The sequence below is a fragment of the Artemia sp. Qi Xiang Cuo genome, chromosome 7 (genome assembly GCF_049724085.1).
Source record: "Artemia sp. Qi Xiang Cuo chromosome 7, ASM4972408v1, whole genome shotgun sequence".
In the NCBI taxonomy this organism is placed as follows: Eukaryota; Metazoa; Arthropoda; class Branchiopoda; order Anostraca; family Artemiidae; genus Artemia; species Artemia sp. Qi Xiang Cuo.
In genome coordinates this window covers 28,117,818-28,138,116 of record NC_142800.1, presented here as the reverse complement: position 1 = coordinate 28,138,116, position 20,299 = coordinate 28,117,818, and the positions used below count along the sequence as shown (strand labels likewise).

The 20,299-nt window shown below is 34.5% G+C and overlaps 2 protein-coding genes across 3 annotated transcripts in view; one reads left to right on the top strand and one right to left on the bottom strand.

Annotated features, from left to right (window-relative positions):
- LOC148950128 (uncharacterized) overlaps positions 1-7,256 on the bottom strand; it is a 67,169-nt gene extending 59,913 nt beyond the window's left edge. For both annotated transcript variants that reach the window (XM_089091461.1, XM_089091462.1), the window contains exons 1-2: positions 7,156-7,256; positions 1,323-1,702 (exon numbers count right to left, since the gene is read on the bottom strand). In XM_089091461.1, coding sequence (XP_088947587.1) covers positions 1,323-1,702; positions 7,156-7,190 — 415 coding nt within the window. In that variant the 5' untranslated portion in view covers positions 7,191-7,256. The remainder of the gene's footprint in view (positions 1-1,322; positions 1,703-7,155) is intronic.
- The window catches only part of LOC148950125 (uncharacterized), a 344,013-nt gene that overhangs the window by 63,584 nt on the left and 260,130 nt on the right, over positions 1-20,299 (top strand). The gene's annotated exons all lie outside the window — the stretch shown is intronic.

Genomic DNA, 20,299 nt, shown 5'->3' with positions numbered 1-20,299 from the left:
GGTTTATTTCTTATTTATTTATATGATTGCATTTTTTTTTTCAATATAAATGTAGTTGGTGAGTAAAATGTTGAGTCCTGCCACAAATAAATCTGTATAGATTTTCACGTGGTAGGTCTGTTTGATATGATTTTTTTTTGTGAATATTGGTCTTTAATAAAAATGAATTTCTCTTTCTCTTTTTCCATTAACCGCCATGTAGTATTGCATTATTTAACCCCAGCTATTGACGAATAAGAGAAAGTCGGCGATTTATTTAGAGGAGGATAGGGGAAAAGGGTTCGAAACCTCTATTCTGTGCCATATCTTCTATCTATTCGTTAGATAGACGATAAATAACGGTTCGAATAGGAATAAATCCCTTTATTAAACAGTGAAAAAAACAACTAAAAAATTTACTGGATATTTCGATCACATGTACAGTGATCGTCATCAGCAGAAATACTAAAATAAAACAATTCAGACAGATGACAATAAAATAAAATAATTACATATTGTTTATTGCTCTTATTTTTTTCAATACAATATCGGAAGATATTCTTCTTCACCTCTCAGTTTCCAGTTCGTTATTTTTATTTGAACTAACAGGTGGGCAGAGTTCAATCACATTGGAAGAAATCAACCTCACTTTATCTGAATTCAGTAAAGTATAGTAAATAGTTTACGTAAAAAAGAAAATACTTATTCGTTAGAGTTCTCCCGATTTCTTTTCAGAGGCGGGTTTAATTTCTAGCATCTCTGGAAGAACAATACTTTTTCAATAAATGCTCCCCCCGAAAAAATAAATATAAGGACCTGAAAAATATTCTTTTTATATTTCATGCCCCCACATAGAACAATTTTTAGAGCTCACCATTTTCAGGCAAGATTTTCATTTTAAGCATTTTATACAAAAGCGAAACATTAAGGCAGTTAAAAGGTGAGAAACAGTTGGGACAGGAGCTCCTCTTATATTTAGGTTACACTCAATATGACATTAAAAAGCGAAAGATATAAAGAGAAATTTTTTCTAAATGAAATTAAACAGCAACATTAAAACTTTAAACGAACAAGTTTCTAAATTTACAAAATATGTGATCTATTGTTTCCACGTTTGTAAATGATGTTGGAAGCTATAGTTTTTCTTATGTCAAAATTTGCTCCAGTCACATCTTGAAGACCTAAAATGTTTTTTTTCCGCTTGACCACTCTTGTAAAATGCATCATGACGTAACACCTCCTGAGTTATCGCAGCTGAATTTTTTGGTTCACCCCAAGCAACTAGTAACATATTATCTAAACCCTTGAACTTGGCCAAAATTAAAAACAAAATTTCATCGTACCTTGCACCAACATTCCTGAAGCCGGCCTTAATCCAGAATATCTCTTTACTCTACTGGAGCTATCCAATCTGTTATCTGTGTCTGGCTCTGGGTATGTGTCATAGTCAAATAGTTCGGAATCCTCCACTAATGTATGTCCGGTACCTCCATTTTGTGATGCTTGTGATAAGGCTTTCTGCTCTGCAATTCTAAGCAACCGCTGCAGCTGTTTGGATTCAGCAGCAATGACAATCCTGTGAGCTGAAACATTTTTGCCATCCTGTGTCCGAAATATGACATCTGTAAATTCATCTGCTTTACGCTGCTTGTCAAGTGCTTGATAAAGCATACATCTTGTGGTCTCTGATTTTATGTAGATTACTGATGTCACTTCTAGAAAACTAGAAAAGTCTGTCAATTGAACTGAATTTCAAATGGGTGCCAGAGAGTATGGGAAACAGATATGAGACGGAACTCAAGTTAAAGCCTGTTTCAACCTGTTACGATTCCCACCAAAATTTGCTATAATTGTTCCCGCCTTCAAAATCTGTAAGCATTTGGATCCGCTTTTCTTACTCTGTTTGTCTCAGCCTACTTACTGTAGTCAATTGCAGCCTACCATGCTCACTGAACGTAGTAAGTGACATTAACTATTGAAATTTAGGCAAACATTTTAAAATAAGTACTAGGAAGCTTAGCATGTTTAGCTATTGAATATTTACATTTATTTTTATTTTTAGTGTTGTGAGGTGAAGCAATATGTAAAATATAAGTTAGATATTTACAGTTAAAATTGAACAATTTATAAAAAAAAATAGCCCCCAGTTTTCTTAATATTTAAGACTCTAACAACATATCCTCGTTACTCCCAACCGAATCAGAAACTACAAGTATTTATAGAGCTTCAAGAAAGGTTTTTTGGTCCCAGTTTTTTTTTTTTTTAACTTTTGAAGTAACTGCTATCTAACGGCTGATCACTACAAACATTCCATCTGCGTCGTACGTCATGACGTCACTTACCAAGGTAACTAAAGTTTCACTAGTGAAACAGCCACTTAGTGGCTATTCAAACGGGGTTTAGTCGTAGTCGTAGTTGCGACTACGACTAAAACTTGGCAAAAATTTCCCGTTTACACGGGTGAGCTGGTGAGTTGTGGAACAACTCACCAGCAACTAATACTAGGCTTTAACCAATTATATCGAAGATTAGTGGCAAGAAATTTGACAGGATTCTAATAACAAGTGAAATGACATCATTTTTATACAATTCTGAAAAGGGGTTATGCCAGCTTTGCATTTCAGTCTTGGCTGAGACTATCTGTCTTGACTTTACTAAGCATGCATTCCAAGTTGTATTTGAAAATCAAGTTAATAAGGGCCTGGATGTTACTTTTGAGCAAGTGATCTCCCAATCACCTCCCATGCATTTAGCTTCATCGAAGTATTCTTGTAATTTTTCTCTGTCTTATCATGCAGAAACCATCTGTTCTCCACATGCGCAATAAGTTCTTCAAGAAGATCAAACTCTTATACCATTCCATATCTGTATCATTTGCTCACCCTCCATTCCTGTCAAATTTCGTGCCTTTAATCTTCGACGTAATTAGTTGAAATCTAGGCCTAATTGCTGGTGAGTTGATCCAAATTTAACCATTATTGCGCCTAGGACTTAGACTCTGTAACCCGTGTGAACAGAAACTTTTTTCCAATTCGCTGTCGTAGTCGCCACTACGACGACGACTAAGCCTCGTATGAATGGCCACTTAGTCACCCAGAAAAAGAAACAATAATAGCCGTACCATCCAGCATAGGCAAGCAAAACAATGAAATAATTTTAAAACCCTAATGAAACATTGTATGTATTTATCAATTTCATATCTGGTAAGTTGCCCTCAGGACAGACGGGCACAAAATGTTGGTAGTTTGAGACGGTCTTGGGTCTCGTCTCAGTCATAAGCACCTGCCCCCATCCCAATCCCCGGAAGGAAAACCTCGCGTGCGCGGTCTCAGAGTGGCGTCGATGTGGACCTTTCACAAGTTTTTCTAACTAGAAACATAACCTCAAACAGTGCTGTAGAGTGACCTTGAGACTTTGCGTCCTTGGAGGAAATTATAGCCCAGTAAACGACCCAGCATTTTACTTGATTTTTGTTAGTGGATAGTTCTTCTGAATCTCAAGATTTTTATCGGATACATTTGAGGAAAAGAGGACAAAGAGGGCCAGTTGCCCTCCGATCACTTTTCATTCTTAAAAATGGATCTGGAACTTCCTATTTCCAGTCAAATGAGCCACCTCTGAAGTTCATACGAACACCCCTTTCATATGAAGTGCCTCTGGGAAAAAATAATAAATAATAAAATATTGAAGCTATTCAAGGTTTATTTATTCCTCCATATTTGCACCTGTTATCTTTATGATTGCCATGATCACTAATTTTAATTTCTGTTTGTTTTGTGTTTTATTTATTCTTTAATAGTAACTTCTGGTCGTTTTGAAAATGGATCTAGAAATTCTCATTTCCAGTCAAATTAGCCACTTCTGAAGTTCATACGAACAACCCCTTTTATATGAAGTGCCTCTGGGAGAAAAAATAATAAATAATAAAATATTGAAGCTATTCAAGGTTTATTTATTCCTCCATATTTGCACCTGTTATCTTTATGATTGCCATGATCACTAATTTTAATTTCTGTTTGTTTTGTGTTTTATTTATTCTTTAATAGTAACTTCTGGTTGTTTTGAAAATGGATCTAGAAATTCTCATTTCCAGTCAAATTAGCCACTTCTGAAGTTCATACGAACAACCCCTTTTATATGAAGTGCCTCTGGGAGAAAAAATGATAAATAATAAAATATTGAAGCTATTCAAGGTTTATTTATTCCTCCATATTTGCACCTGTTATCTTTATGATTGCCATGATCACTAATTTTAATTTCTGTTTTTTTTTGTGTTTTATTTATTCTTTAATAGTAACTTCTGGTCGTTTTGAAAATGGATCTAGAAATTCTCATTTCCAGTCAAATTAGCCACTTCTGAAGTTCATACGAACAACCCCTTTTATATGAAGTGCCTCTGGGAGAAAAAATAATAAATAATAAAATATTGAAGCTATTCAAGGTTTATTTATTCCTCCATATTTGCACCTGTTATCTTTATGATGGCCATGATCACTAATTTTAATTTCTGTTTGTTTTGTGTTTTATTTATTCTTTAATAGTAACTTCTGGTCGTTTTGAAAATGGATATAGAAATTCTCATTTCCAGTCAAATGAGCCACTTCTGAAGTTCATACGAACAACCCCTTTTATATGAAGTGCCTCTGGGAGAAAAAATAATAAATAATAAAATATTGAAGCTATTCAAGGTTTATTTATTCCTCCATATTTGAACCTGTTATCTTTATGATTGCCATGATCACTAATTTTAATTTCTGTTTGTTTTGTGTTTTATTTATTCTTTAATAGTAACTTCTGGTCGTTTTGAAAATGGATCTAGAAATTCTCATTTCCAGTCAAATGAGCCACTTCTGAAGTTCATACGAACAACCTTTTTTATATGAAGTGCCTCTGGGAGAAAAAATAATAAATAATAAAATATTGAAGCTATTCAAGGTTTATTTATTCCTCCATATTTGCACCTGTTATCTTTATGATTGCTATGATCACTTATTTTAATTTCTGTTTGTTTTGTGTTTTATTTATTCTTTAATAGTAACTTCTGGTCGTTTTGAAAATGGATCTAGAAATTCTCATTTCCAGTCAAATGAGCCACTTCTGAAGTTCATACGAACAACCCCTTTTATATGAAGTGCCTCTGGGAGAAAAAATAATAAATAATAAAATATTGAAGCTATTCAAGGTTTATTTATTCCTCCATATTTGCACCTGTTATCTTTATGATTGCCATGATCACTAATTTTAATTTCTTTTTGTTTTGTGTTTTATTTATTCTTTAATAGTAATTTCTGGTCGTAAATATTGACGAACACCACACTGCCTTTCCATATCAAACAAACACAACTTAAAAACAACAGGGAATTTTTTTCCAAGACAGTGCAATTTAAATCGGTGAATATTTCGGCCCTATGCCCAAGGCCGTCTTCAGCACAACACTAAAGAAAATATATATATATATATATATATATATATATATATATATATATATATATATATATATATATATATATATATATATATAAACAACTTACATTAAAATACGAAGTTTAAAACTAAAAATGCTCTTAAAAACTTTTAAAACAGCCCCAGCATCCTAATTTCAACGAAGTTCAACCAAGACTGATAAATAAAATGATGAGAGAGGATGAATTCATTCAAACGAAATAAAATAAAATTATTAACTGCAAGTTTTCGACGCTAATCTTGCTTTTTAGCAGCTAGTCTTAAAGGCCTTTTTGTAACGGGTTCAATGCTATTGTCAATTGGTTTAATAAAATATTTTGTTAGATCATTTTTAATTAAATTTGAGTATAAAGACTTCAGTGAATATTCTCCTAAGTCCCTATTTAAAGAAACATTTTTATTTATTTTGAGCCTAATTTCGATGGATTCCCGAACTACCTGTTTTATCCCCAAATCACTAATAATGAGAGAAGATTTTTCAAAAAGTACTGTGTGGCTGGGATTATTAAATGTATGGCTAGCTAAAGCAGATTCAAAGGACTTATTATAACTATTAGCAATTAACGCTTTGTCTATGTCTTCTTTATGCTGGTGTATCCGTTTTTCTAGATTCTGATGAGTTCTACCAACATAATAATTTCCACAATCGCATGGTATTTGATTTGGCGAGTAGCTGGGGTTTTATTTTTTACTGAAGTTTAAAAAAATTGTGATTTTAAAATTATTAGTGAAAACCAAATATAGATTGTTTTTTGTGCAAATATTTTTATTTTTGTTGTGATTGTTGGGATGTACGGAAGATAGATTATATTAGAGGGTTTTTCCGGAGCCTCACATTGTGAAATATCGTTGATTTTACGAAAATGTCTTTTTAGTCTACGGTTAATCGTATTATTGACAAAAGGAATGGGGTATCCGTGTTCAAAAAGAATATCTCTGAAAAAATTTATTTATGTTTTTATGTATGAATCGGAGCAAATGTTGAGGGCACGGTCAATAAAAGAAGTTACAACTGCTCTTTTAACTTGTGGGGGGTGATTTGAATTAAAATGAAGATATCTATTGTTTTGTGTTGGTTTTCTATAGATAGTAAAATCCAAATTATTAGTATTACGGATAATTAGCACATCTAAAAATGTGCATATTATCCTATTTATATAATTATAAAGAGCAAAAAACCTAAAAATTGTGTGACACATATTAGAAACGTCGGAAGAGCTGCAATAATCTTGACAACTTCAGAGAGGGAGAATTGAAGCAAACAATTTTTAGCATCTTTATTATGATTAGTAGATCCTAAAATTATTGTAAAATAACTATCTAATGCAATTTAGATGACATCTGAGATCTACGTGCTATATTTTGTTTTCTCGTTTTTTCTTATGCAATGTTATGTTTCTTTGGCTTGTAAAAGTTCCACCATTTTAAGTATTATTTGTTCTGTTTATTTTTTTGTAAGTATACAAAATGAGGACATGGGCTTATTGATGTCGTTTAGTTAATGTTTAGGCATTTCAGATTCATACAGGAACATAGGTAAAATTCACGCAAAGAAACCCAAAATAAAGAATGTTGTAAAATTTAATAGTTTTAGCTTAATCTTCATATTGGAATACCCTTTAAGGGCGAGGATTCAGCCCCACAGTCCCCCCTTTGAAGCGTTAGCAGATGACTCTGTTTAGTACATGTTCATTGCTATTCCAATTAACATACCATTGAATGAAAAACAGCAGCAATAAAGTCCTCATGTCATTAATACAATCTTAATATCTGGTTCGACACTGCCAGCACCATTGTTTGGTCTTCCTGTTTCGAACGTGATTACAGGAAGAACGCGGCAAATCAGGTTGTAGCGACAATTATTTTATCTTCTAATTTTGATAAATTTCAATATGCTCTTCCTGTCTTTTCTAATGACGAAATTGCTGAGATTACACTTTAATATTAAGACCATTTCAATTTTGCAGACATCAAATTTATCAACGCCCATAAATTTGTCACTTATATTCAGGGGCGTCTTTCGGGGAGGGGGGGGAAGTTGTCCCACAATAATGTGGGAAATTTTTTTTTATATATCCCATTCCCCTTTGACTATCCTGATATGGGACCCTCTTGACCCCTCCCCCCCCAAAAATACTGGAGATTCACCCCTGCTTATATTATGGCTTTTAAGAGGGCAGTGAATTCAATATTAAAGAGCCAATTTTACTGCTATAAGAATCAGAGTCATGGAACATTTTGACTTTGGTGGAGAAGTTGCAACCATCAAACAGTTTGTGGTAACGAACTGTAAGTAAGGAGCGACCCGGCTTATTTTGATACAAATGGGATTTTGAAACCAATAGATACATCAAAATTTGATAAATTTCAATATGCCCTTCCTGTCTTTTCTAATGACGTAATTGCTGAGATTACACTCTAATATTAAGACCATTTCAATTTTGCAGACATCAAATTTATCAACGCCCATAAATTTGTCACTTATATTCCGGGGCGTCTTTCGGGGAGGGGGGGGGCAGTTGTCCCACAATAATGTGGAAAAAAAATTATTATATATCCCATTCCCCTTTGACTATCCTGATATGGGACCCTCTTGCCCCCTCCCCCAATAAAAATACTGGAGATTCACCCCTGCTTATATTATGGCTTTTAAGAGGGCAGTGAATTCAATATTAAAGAGCCAATTTTACTGCTATAAGAATCAGAGTCATGGAACATTTTGACTTTGGTGGAGAAGTTGCAACCATCAAACAGTTTGTGGTAACGAACTGTAAGTAAGGAGCGACCCGGCTTATTTTGATACAAATGGGATTTTGAAACCAATAGATACATCAAAAGAATCAGATTTTTATACTGATTTCAAATATATAAGTTTTCACCAACTTTAGTCTTGCCTATCAAAAGTTACGCTTAAAAAAAAAAAAATTTTAAACAAGAAAAATGGGTTTTAATTTTCTATAAAGCAGTGAAATATAAAACAATTAATTATACACAAATACTCCGAATATTCGGCCCCACGTCCGGGAGCCTTTCTCAACGGAAAAAAAAATATAAAATGAAACAAAAAAAATTTTTTTTCTTTTTAAAAAACACTTAACTTGCATCAAAATAAAACATACTAAACACATAAAGAGAAAGAAAAAAACAAAAGAAAAATATAAATAAATAAGAAACAAAACTCACATTTTAAATAAACACTTCCATGCACTGAATGTCAATAATGATTCAACTCGCCTCTTCACAGTATATAAATTAAAATCTATCAAAAATGAAGAATATATTTATACTTAGACCAAAACAATAAAAAGTCAACTAACCCCCCAGCCCATAACCCCTCATTAAATTTCACAAGTTCATCAACCAATTTATGAATTATAAATTGAACGGATTCGTTTGGTTGCAAACGAATCCGTTCAATTTACTCCGAAAATATTCGGAGTATTAGTAGAAAGGGGGGTACCAGTCGTGACACCCACCCCTGCTGCCATCTACAATTTAGTCTAACTCTGTCAGTACACCAAATAAGGGCATAGAGTCCCTGGGGAGAACACGTGGTTAATGGGGTCAATGACCTAAATTTCCAAAGCTCGATGTTGTTGTTGTTTCCGAGGCAATTGTCAAGGTCAATGTTGTTGTTGTTGTTGTAAGTGCACGCTCTCAGCGAATGTTATGATCCAGACATAGTATTTGTTGTTGTTTCAGAGGCAATTTTCAAGGTCAATGTTGTTGTTGTCGTTGTAAGTGCACGCTCTCAGCGAATGTTATGATCCAGAAATAGTATTTGTTGTTGTTTTGGACATGTACATGCTCGAGGCGAATGTCATGGTGTCCAGAAATAGGAAACAGTATTTGTTGTTGTTGTTGTTTTGCGCACGCTCTAGGCGAATGTTATGAGTTTCCAGAAACAGGACACAGTTAGATCACGTGTTTCCTTCTCAGCCAATCAGAGGGCTTGTTACATATTAGCGGCGGAGGGAATATAAGGAAGGGATTTTTGCATAAGTTTTATTAGTCTGTGAATAGAATTCATAGGAGTGAGAAGAAGAGCAGTTTGAATTTACTCATTTAGATATATTTGTAATAATGAGTGGAATGTTTACCCTATTAGAAGTTGATGGTGGAGTTGATGATAATAGTACAAGAGCATCAAACATTGCAGTGGAAATTACGAAAGGATCGCGGCTTTGTCTGGAATGGGATGCAGCATATGCAAGATATGTGATATCCTTGAGCAAATTTAAAATGGAAGATCAATTATGTTTCACCGCAAAAGTTGATATAGCACATGTGAATAGACTTCAATGTGCTTTAAACGCATTAGTGAAACATATCGAAGACAATAAACTCAATCGCTAGTTGTACATGCATAGTATTATTGATATTGTTGTAATTATTCAATAAAATTGTTTCGAAATCGAAAATGTTCCCTTTCTTTTCTGGTTATGGCTAACGAATCAGGCTCAGTCTAGAGTCAGCAGTCAGAGTGAAAGGACCGAAAAATGAATAAATTTGAGAAAGAGATAATTAGATCAAATCTAGTGTTTATGGAAAAACATTTGATTTTGGATGACGATTTTCTCGAGTTATCTCTTCAATGCAGGATTTTCTCTCATGGAACAATTGAAATTATATTGAAAACTGATTTTTCACAATTGAACTATTGCATGAAACTTTTAAAATGTGATTCAAATGCTTATACTCAATTTATTGATATATTAATTGGAACAACGCAGAATCATATTGTGGATATACTTTTGAATACATTGCCAACAGATTCAATGTAGAGGGCTCTCCGTCATTAGAAAGAGGTAACGTCACAGAGTTACTCCTCTCCCTTTCCTCCACTTTGAATTTATCGAGTGAGGACGATCAGTTTCGTTTTAGCTGTGAGAGAGTTGAAATCGGAAACCAAAAATGTTCTAAATATGTCAATTGTGCATGTACACTCTACGCAGTTGGACTCAGTGTGAGAATTGTACAATTATTGATGACTATAGTGAAAAGTGTAAATTATATAATCCTTGTAAATTACATGGAGGCTATACAGTACAAATTAAAGGATGTAATTCATGTCTTGAAGAGGTGTGTGACTCTCACCCTAGAGGGCACCTGTGCTCCAATTGTCACAATGATAAATGTGATCAGTGGGAGAATACTTACCCCGCTATGATTGGAAAGAATCCTAAACGTGATTTTAGTTTATTTCTACACTATAAAAATTATTTTATCTTTATGATTGCCATGATCACTAATTTTAATTTCTTTTTGTTTTGTGTTTTATTTATTCTTTAATAGTAATTTCTGGTCGTAAATATTGACGAACACCACACTGCCTTTCCATATCAAACAAACACAACTTAAAAACAATAGGGAATTTTTTTCCAAGACAGTGCAATTTAAATCGGTGAATATTTCAGCCCTATGCCCAAGGCCGTCTTCAGCACAACACTAAAGAAAATATATATATATATATATATATATATATATATATATATATATATATATATATATATATATATATATATATATATATATATATATATATATATATATATATATATATATATATATATATATATATATATATATATATATATATATATATATATATATATATATATATATATATATATATATATATATATATATATATATATATATATATATATATATATATATATATATAAACAACTTACATTAAAATACGAAGTTTAAAACTAAAAATGCTCTTAAAAACTTTTAAAACAGCCCCAGCATCCTAATTTCAACGAAGTTCAACCAAGACTGATAAATAAAATGATGAGAGAGGATGAATTCAATCAAACAAAATAAAATGAAATTATTAACTGCAAGTTTTCGACGCTAATCTTGCTTTTTAGCAGCTAGTCTTAAAGGCCTTTTTGTAACGGGTTCAATGCTATTGTCAATTGGTTTAATAAAATATTTTGTTAGATCATTTTTAATTACATTTGAGTATAAAGAATTCAGTGAATATTCTCCTATGTCCCTATTTAAGGAAATATTTTTATTTATTTTGAGCCAAATTTCGATTGATTCCCGGACTACCTGTTTTATCCCAAAATCACTAATAATGAGAGAAGATTTTTCAAAAAGTATTGTGTTGCTGGGATTATTAAATATATGGCTAGCTAAAGCAGATTCAAAGGACTTATTATAACTATTAGCAATTAACGCTTTGTCTATGTCTTCTTTATGCTGGTGTTTCCGTTTTCTAGAGTCAGATGAATTCTACCAACGTAATAATTTCCGCAATCGCATGGTATTTGATAAACCCCTCTTTTGCGAGTAGCTGGGGTTTTATTTTTTACTGAAGTTTAAAAAAATTGTAATTTTAAAATTATTAATGAAGACTAAATATAAATTGTTTAATGTGCAATTATTTTTCACTTCTGTTTTGATTCTTGGGATGTACGGAAGATAGATTATATCAGAGGGTTTTTGCGGAGCCTCACATTGTGAAATATTGTTGATTTTAAGAAAATGTCTTTTTAGTCTACGGTTAATCGTATTATTGACAAAAGGAACGGGGTATCCGTGTTCAAAAAGAATATCTCTGAAAAAATTTATTTATGTTTTTATGTATGAATCGGAGCAAATGTTGAGGGCACGGTCAATAAAAGAAGTTACAACTGCTCTTTTAACTTGTGGGGGGTGATATGAATTAAAATGAAGATATCTATTGTTTTGTGTTGGTTTTCTATAGATAGTAAAATCCAAATTATTAGTATTACGGATAATTACCACATCTAAAAATGTGCATATTATCCTATTTATATAATTATAAAGAGCAAAAAACCTAAAAATTGTGTGAAACATATTAGAAACGAGTAGAGATGGGGGTCCGACTCGTGACCCTCACCCCTGCTGCCACCTACAACTTTTTTTAACACCATATATTGGCACGAGAACCACGTGGTTTATGGTTTTTGTCAATGAGAATGAAAAAACAGGAATTTTCTCACTTGAAAAACCAGGAATTTTGTCTGTTTTATGGTTTTTGTCAGTGAGAATGAAAAAACAGGAACCTTCTCACTTTCATGGATGTCAACAGCAATTTATGTATGTTTCATGGTTTTTGTCAGTGAGAATGGAAAAACAGTATTTTTCTCACTTTGCTGTCAGTCATTAATCAAATTGTTTCCGGGCAAAGTTTAGTAATGTCTGACAGGTACTGCTCCAGGAATAGATCCATGTCATTAATGTCTTTGCCTCGGAAACAACTCTTTTGGTCGAACTCCAAAGGATATTAATAACCAAACGCCATGAAAACAATTCTCCATGAAACATCTTAACGATGAATTGTTTTAGCGCGGGAATCAGGTTTCTTATTAATTTGAAATGCATTAGCGCAGAGATGCCAAAAACAAAAGGAACACGCTGAATTACGTTTAGGGATAATTTTGGCGAAACTGTTTTAGACAGGTTATGGAATTATTTCGGCGAAAGATTTTTTAAGAGATTTTGGAAGAGGATTTGAGGGTGAAACTCTGTGGTCGTTATAATACACAAGTTTCATTTGAACCGTGTTGTGAGGTCCTCTACCCCAACCCCAAAGGGTTCCGATCCCCCTACCCCAACCCCAAAGGAAGCCCCCTGTCCTCAAAGGTCCCCCAAGCTCCCAAAGGGCCACCGGCGCCCCCAAAGGCCCACCCCGACCCCCAAAGGCCCGCCCCAGGCCCCCCAAAGGCCCATCGAGCTCCCAAAAGACCAACGGGGTCCCAAAGGCCCTCCACCGGTCCCCAAATGCCCCCCAGGCTCCCAACTGGCCCCCGGACCCCCAAAGGCCCTCCCCCGGCCCCCAAAGGTCCACCGGGCTCCCAAAGGACCAATCGGTCCTCAAGGGCCCCCCCGACCCCCAAAGGCCCTCCCTGTGCCCCAAAGGCCCTCCCCCGGTCCCCAAAGGTCCCCCGGGCCCGAGAAGCGCCGCCGGGATGCGCCGTGGGCCAGGAAAGCGCCGCAGGATGTGCCGCAGGGATGCGCCGCGGGTCAGGAAAGCGCCGCGGGGGATGTGCCACAGGGAGGCACCGCAGGAAAGCGCCGCAGGATGCGCCGCAGGGATGCACCGCCAAAAAAAAGTAAACTAAAAGTAAAAATTTCGAAATGTTATCCCCCAAACGCCCTCCTCAGACCCCCAAAGGCCCTCCCCTGGTCCTCAAAGGTCCCCCGGGCTCCCAAAGGGCCAACCGGCCCCTCAAGGGTCCCCCAAACACCCTCCCTGGGCCCCCCAAAGAGTCCCTCTTCATTTTTTTTAATACTTTTTTATGGCTTTATTATATCTTTTCTGAACAAGATCCATTCATAATGTCATTCCTAAACCCATTTTCCAACCTCAAAGAGTCCCCTCCCCAATTCGTAAATACTTTCTTGAATTTTTTAACATGGTATTTTTTTAACTTTTTTACGTCATCGTCATTTTTTGTCATCTTAAAATGACATGAAATATGCTTACGGCTCTACCAATCGTACTCTGTGCTTGTTCATGGACACGACGTGGCGTTCCCACTGGTAATCTATGGCAGGTTATCGACACTACCTAGTTTATTGCATGCATTAAATCAGTATTTTTTACGCAGTGGAAGGATAAACACACAATTCTTATCTGTAAAAAAGTGAGGATGAATTATTCGACGAACGTATGTGCACATGATAAAATCATTGTCGTATTGAATTCTAACAAGGAGAAATACCTGAACTATGAAACGAGTGCAAGCGGTAACACTATTGGAAATGTATGCATGCGTTGTCATGACAGCGAGAAGTTAGATTTCTTTGGAGTACCCAAGAATTTCAATCGTGTAAACGGTGGATATGCAAGAGTAACATTACCAGAGAAATTAGTGCTCAAAGAGAATGCAAACTTAAAAATAATTGTCGATGATCGGGGACAACTCCTTGCTAGGGTTTCTGGTAACACATTACCTGTTGATAAATCCTATCATCATCTTTCCGGTATTAGCATTTTAAAAAGAACAAGAAGGAGAAGACAAGCATACTCCTGCAATAATGTCATTAAACATATTTTGTCAATATGCCAAAACTGCCATTTATGCAAAAATAATGTGTCAGCAGACCGTGAAATCACCGGCAGAATAAAAAGAACATTAGTAGATAATATCATCAATGACTATGAAGATGAATTCACAGAAAGTGAAGCACAAGTGTACTAATAATGTGTAATAATGTATTTAACGTATTTTTATATTAATATTCTACATCTCATTATTTCATTAAAAATATTTATGCATTATTTTGTTAAGTGTTCATTATTTTAGGGTACGCTAGAACGTCAAACGTTCAGAATATCTATTAAAAAGATCAGAGATTAAAGAAAAAGAATTTTTAGAGATAAAGATACTACTAGCAGGCTCAATGTTTCATAGACGATAGAAAAGTTCAAGATCACTTCTGAATTTTACCAAAGAAAACATATCACTTCTAATTTCACCAGAGAAAATAAAATGCTTCCAATTAAGTTTTAATTTCACCGAGGCATAAAAAATTTCAAGTTCACTTCTAATTATTTCTGTAGAATATATGAAAAGTTATTTTATGTCTGTGATTATTTCAATTTAATATAAAAAGTTCCACTTTAATTCTAAATTTTCTTAAATTAAATTCCGAACTTTCTCAAAGATTCAAATTTAAAGTTATATTCCAAATATTTTACCGGAAGACGAAAAGTTCAACTTCGATTCTGAAATTTTCTCAATGAAAATGAAATAAGCTATTGATCATTTCTATTTTCCCAAAATAATATAAAAATTTTACACTTCAAATCAGATTTTTCTCAAACAGATGAAAAAATTTAAAATACTGTTCCAAATTTTTCATAGAAGATAGAAAAGTTCAAGTTCTCTTCTGAATTTTATCAATGAAAATGAAATAAGTTACTGATCAATTCTAATTTCATCAGAGAAAATAAAAAGCTTCCACGTCAGTTTTAAGTTCACCAAGACATAAAAAATTTTAAGTTCACTTCTAAATTTTTCCGTAGAAGATAGGAAAAGTTATCCTATGATCGTGTTTATTTTCCATGAAGATGAAAAGTTTCACTTTAATTCTAAATTTTCTTAAATTCAATTCCAACCTTTCTCAAAGAGTCAAATTTAAAGTTCTGTTCTAAATATTTCCCCGGGAGAAGAAAAGTTCAAGTTCAATTCTGAATTTTATCAATGAAAATGAAATGAGTTATTGATCATTTCTATTTTCACAAAATAAATATAACAATTTTCCACTTCAGTTCAGATTTTTATCAAACAGATTAAAAAATTTAAAATACTGTTCCAAATTTTTCATAGAAGATAGAAAAGTTCAAGTTCTCTTATTAATTTTACTAAATAACACAATTCAATTCTAATTTCACCAGAGAAAATAAAAAGCTTCCACATCAGTTTTAAGTTCACAAAGACATAAAAAATTTTAAGTTCAATTCTAAATTTTTCCGTAGAAGATAGGAAAAGTTATCCTATGATTGTGATTATTTTCCATGAAGATAAAAATTTTCACTTTAATTCTAAATTATTTTCAATTCAGTTCCGTTCTTTCTCGAAGAGTCAAATTTAAAGTTCTGTTCTAAATATTTTCCTGGGAGAAGAAAAGTTCAACTTCGATTCTGAATTTTCTCAATGAAAATGAAATAAGTTATTGATCATTTCTATTTTTACAAAATAAATATAAAAATTTTCCGCTTCAGTTCAGATTTTTCTCAAACAGATGAATAAATTTAAAATACTGTTCCAAATTTTTCATAGAAGTTAAAAAAGTTCAATTTCTCTTCTGAATTTTATCAATGAACACAATTCAATTCTAATTTCACCAGAGAAAACAAAAATCTTCCACGTCAGTTCTTTATTTCACAAAGACATAAAGAAATTTAAAGTTCAATTCTAAATTGTTCGGTGGAAGATAGGAAAAGTTATACTATGATTTGTAATTATTTTCCATGAAGATGAAAAGTTTCACTTTAATTCTAATTTTCTTAAATCCTGAAATGACATGAAATATGCTTACGGCTCTACCAATCGCTGAGATAAGTTTATATTAGGTTTAAAACATAAGTTTTGTTTTTATATATTTCTATAAGATAGTTTGAAGAAAAAATAATCACATTTGCAAATTCCGGCTGTATTTGAATGCCCGAAGGCTCAGGCGAAGCATGTTGTGCCATCGGTGGCGGGCCTTGTGTAGACGGGGCAGGTAGTCCATAGAAAGCAGCTGTCCATTTACTCTTTAGTTTTTGACCTGGTTGCATTGTTGCCTGCACAGATGGTTGCACTTGGGCAGTCAACACTTGTTTTGGGGTCGGGCTAGCATACTTAATAATGGATGGTCTTGCCTCATCCACTCTCGCTTTCTTAGCGGGTGGCGGCGACAAGCATTCTTCACAATTTGCCTTAAAAATAAGAGAAAAAATTAGTTTCAAAATAATTTGCTCCTTTTTTTAAAAGAAAGAAAGAAACATAGTTTTGTTTAGAAAAGTATTTATCACTAAGAAAGCACAACGTAAAAAAATTTCGTGAAATATACTAGTCGCATCCTTTTGAATCTGAGAAAGAAGAATTACGGCTAACTAAGCCGTTCAAAATTCAATCTATATAAGTCGGCCTTATTTCTTATTTTTAGGTGTTTCTGTTCTTTTCTGGTTTTAATCTGCATTGAGCATGCCTTGTTTGATGCATTTAAAGTATTAGCGGTATTTTTTTCTTATCTTTCCATATCCTTTTACGATAGCTGGTATTTACCCCCCCCCCAGAAAAAACACCCCGAGGAAAATAATCCCCACGGAAAATATCCCTGAGAAAAAACATGGAAAAATAGCCCCTCCCCCCCACCGAAAGATATCGCATCCTTTTGAATCTGAGAATTACGGCTCACTGAGCCGTTCAAAAGTCGGCCTAGTTTGTTTGAAGAAAATCCCCCCTAATACTAAACGTTGAAAATGTAAATATTTAGTCAAACATCGAAGCAGTGATCTAAGCTATGGTTCTTTTTCAGTTATCCAATAAATAAAAACATGTTTTTAGTCGCATCCTTTTGAATATGTGAAATCTTTGGAAACTTAACTGCTCATGAGCAGGAAGTGCTTTAAAAAGGGTCAGAGCTAATTATAGGCCTTCACGCTGGAGTCTTGTGTCAAAACAGAGCGGCATTTTCATTAAAAATTGACAGTAGTCAGTGCTCGCTTTTGCTGGAAATATAGAAGGACGTAATTTAACGAAAGGATAATTATTTCTTTTTGCGAGAATTGGATTGTAAAACATTGGTGGGGGGGGGGGATTTAGCTGGAAAGAGAGAGGGAAGGACGGGATCGAAATATTATTTCTTTTTGCGAGAATTTGGGATTGTAAGACAATGGGGGAGATTGTTAGACCCTAATTCGAAAATAACTTGTTTCTCTACTTCCACACAGGTTGTGTAGGCCTTAGCTTAATTATTGCATCATTGTGTTTTAATTTGACGGAAGAATAGTTCCGTTGACCGCGTTTGTAAACCGGAAAGGATGATAGCTAATTATAGGCCTTACATTGGAGTCTTGTGTCAAAACAGAGCGGCATTTTCATTAAAAATTGACAGAAGTCAGTGATCGCTTTAGCTGGAAATATAGAAGCAAGGAATATAACAAAAGGATAATTATTTCTTTTTGCGATAATTTGGGATTGTAAAAACGGGGGGGGCAGGGGGTTAGGGTAAAAAGAATATATTTTATGTTTTCCATTGATTATAATGATGTTTGTATGGTTTGGGGGGGAGAGGGGGGGGTTTGGGGGTAAAGGAATATATTTACGTTTTAGCTGAATATACTGGAGGATGTCCAAGGAAAATTCGTTTGAAAATAAAAATGCACTTACATTGCTAATTGCGGCTGCCAAGGCCTCAAGCTCATCAATTATGTTAATTGTTCTATCCATTCTAGTTGTTTGCACTGTGTCACAATAGTTTCTGATAATTGAATCACATTGCATGCCCGTTATATACGAAATCTCAAGGTCAAATTGTTATGTAAACAAGCCCTCTGATTGGCTGAGAAGGAAACACGTGATCTAACTGTTTCCGGGAAACTCATAACATTTGCCTCGAGCGTGCCCAAAACAACAACAACAACAAATGCTGTTTCCTATTTCTGGACACCATGACATTCGCCTCGAGCATGCACATGACCAAAACAACAACAAATACTATTTCTGGATCATAACATTCGCTGAGAGCTTGCACTTACAACAACAACAACAACATTGACCTTGACAATTGCCTCGGAAACAATAACAAATACTATTTCTGGATCATAACATTCGCTGAGAGCGTGCACTTACAACAACAACAACAACATTGACCTTGACAATTGCCTCGGAAACAACAACAACATCGACCTTTGGAAATTTAGGTCATTGACCCCATTAACCACGTGTTCTCCCCAGGGACTCTATGCCCTTATTTGGTGTACTGACAGAGTTAGACTAAATTGTAGATGGCAGCAGGGGTGGGGGTCACGACTGGTACCCCCCTTTATACGAGTATTTGTGTATAATTAATTGTTTTATATTTCACTGCTTTATATAAAATTAAAACCCGTTTATATTGTTTAAATTTTTTTTTTTGTTTTAATGGAAAAGCAGTGTGGTATAAGAAATTATTTACAAAAGTTACGCACCTGAGAAAATTTGCCTTATTTTAGAAAAAAAGAGAAACACCCCCTAAAATTTATAGAATCTTAACGAAAATTACACCATCAGATTTAGCGTATCAGAGAACCCTATTGTAGAGGTCTCAAGCTCCTATCTTCAAAAATGTGGAATTTTGTATGTTTTGCCAGAAGAAAGATCACGGATGCGTTTTTCCCAGGGGTGATTGTATCGACCCGGTGGTCCTAGAATATCGCGAGAGGGCTCATTCTAACGGAGATTTAAAGTTCTAGTGCCCTTTTTAAGTGACCAAAAAATGGAGGGCAACTAGGCCCTCTCCGACGCTCATTTTTTTCCCAAAGTCACCCGATCAAAATTTTGAGATAACCATTCTGTTGAGCATAGTCGAAATAAATAATAACTATGTCTTTGAGGATGACCTAATCCCCCACTGTCCCCGGGGGAAAGAAGACCGGCGGCGGCGGGGCCAAAAATAGCAGCGACGGCGTGCCTCTGGCGTGCCACCGATGATTTTTTCGCGCCACCACCGTTCATCAATGTTGACCGCAAACATTAATGTTTTCATCAGTCTTTCTCAAATCCCACCTTGAACTTACAAAAGATTCGGGCCTATTCATGATTTAAAAACTTCGCAAGTCGCTGGCTGGACGCTGGTCTTCTTCGTTATTCATCAAGAGAAGTAGAAATCTGGTAGAAACGAAATGGCTGTGGCGTTTCAGAACCCTTGCATAATAGTTGAAATAATAGATAATAGATTCGCCGTGGCACCCAATAAGATCCAAGGAATCTAATTAAAAGGGAGCACACACAAAAGCCAGATTAGGCCAGTAGCCTATGAGAAATCCAAAAATAGGCAAGACAATGAAAAACTCCCAATGGGGGGCCCTAGGTCTATCAAAATATTTCTATGGTTTCCAAGGGAATTTGATACCATTTTCTTCCGTTTCCGCTTTAAATGAAAAAAAAAGTTTTTTGGCATCCCTGCTTTCAACTAAAAAACAAATTGAGGTATTATGATTTAAAAATGATAGCTCCCCCCCCCTTATAGGCAATAACATAAATTTTGTATTTATAAACATATTTTTGGGGTCACTTCCGTTTCAATCTTCTATTCCCCAACCTTTTACGTAGTCTATAGCTAAATTTTGTCTCAATAGAAGGTTTCTGTTTTTTTTTTGGGGGTGGGGTAAAGATTT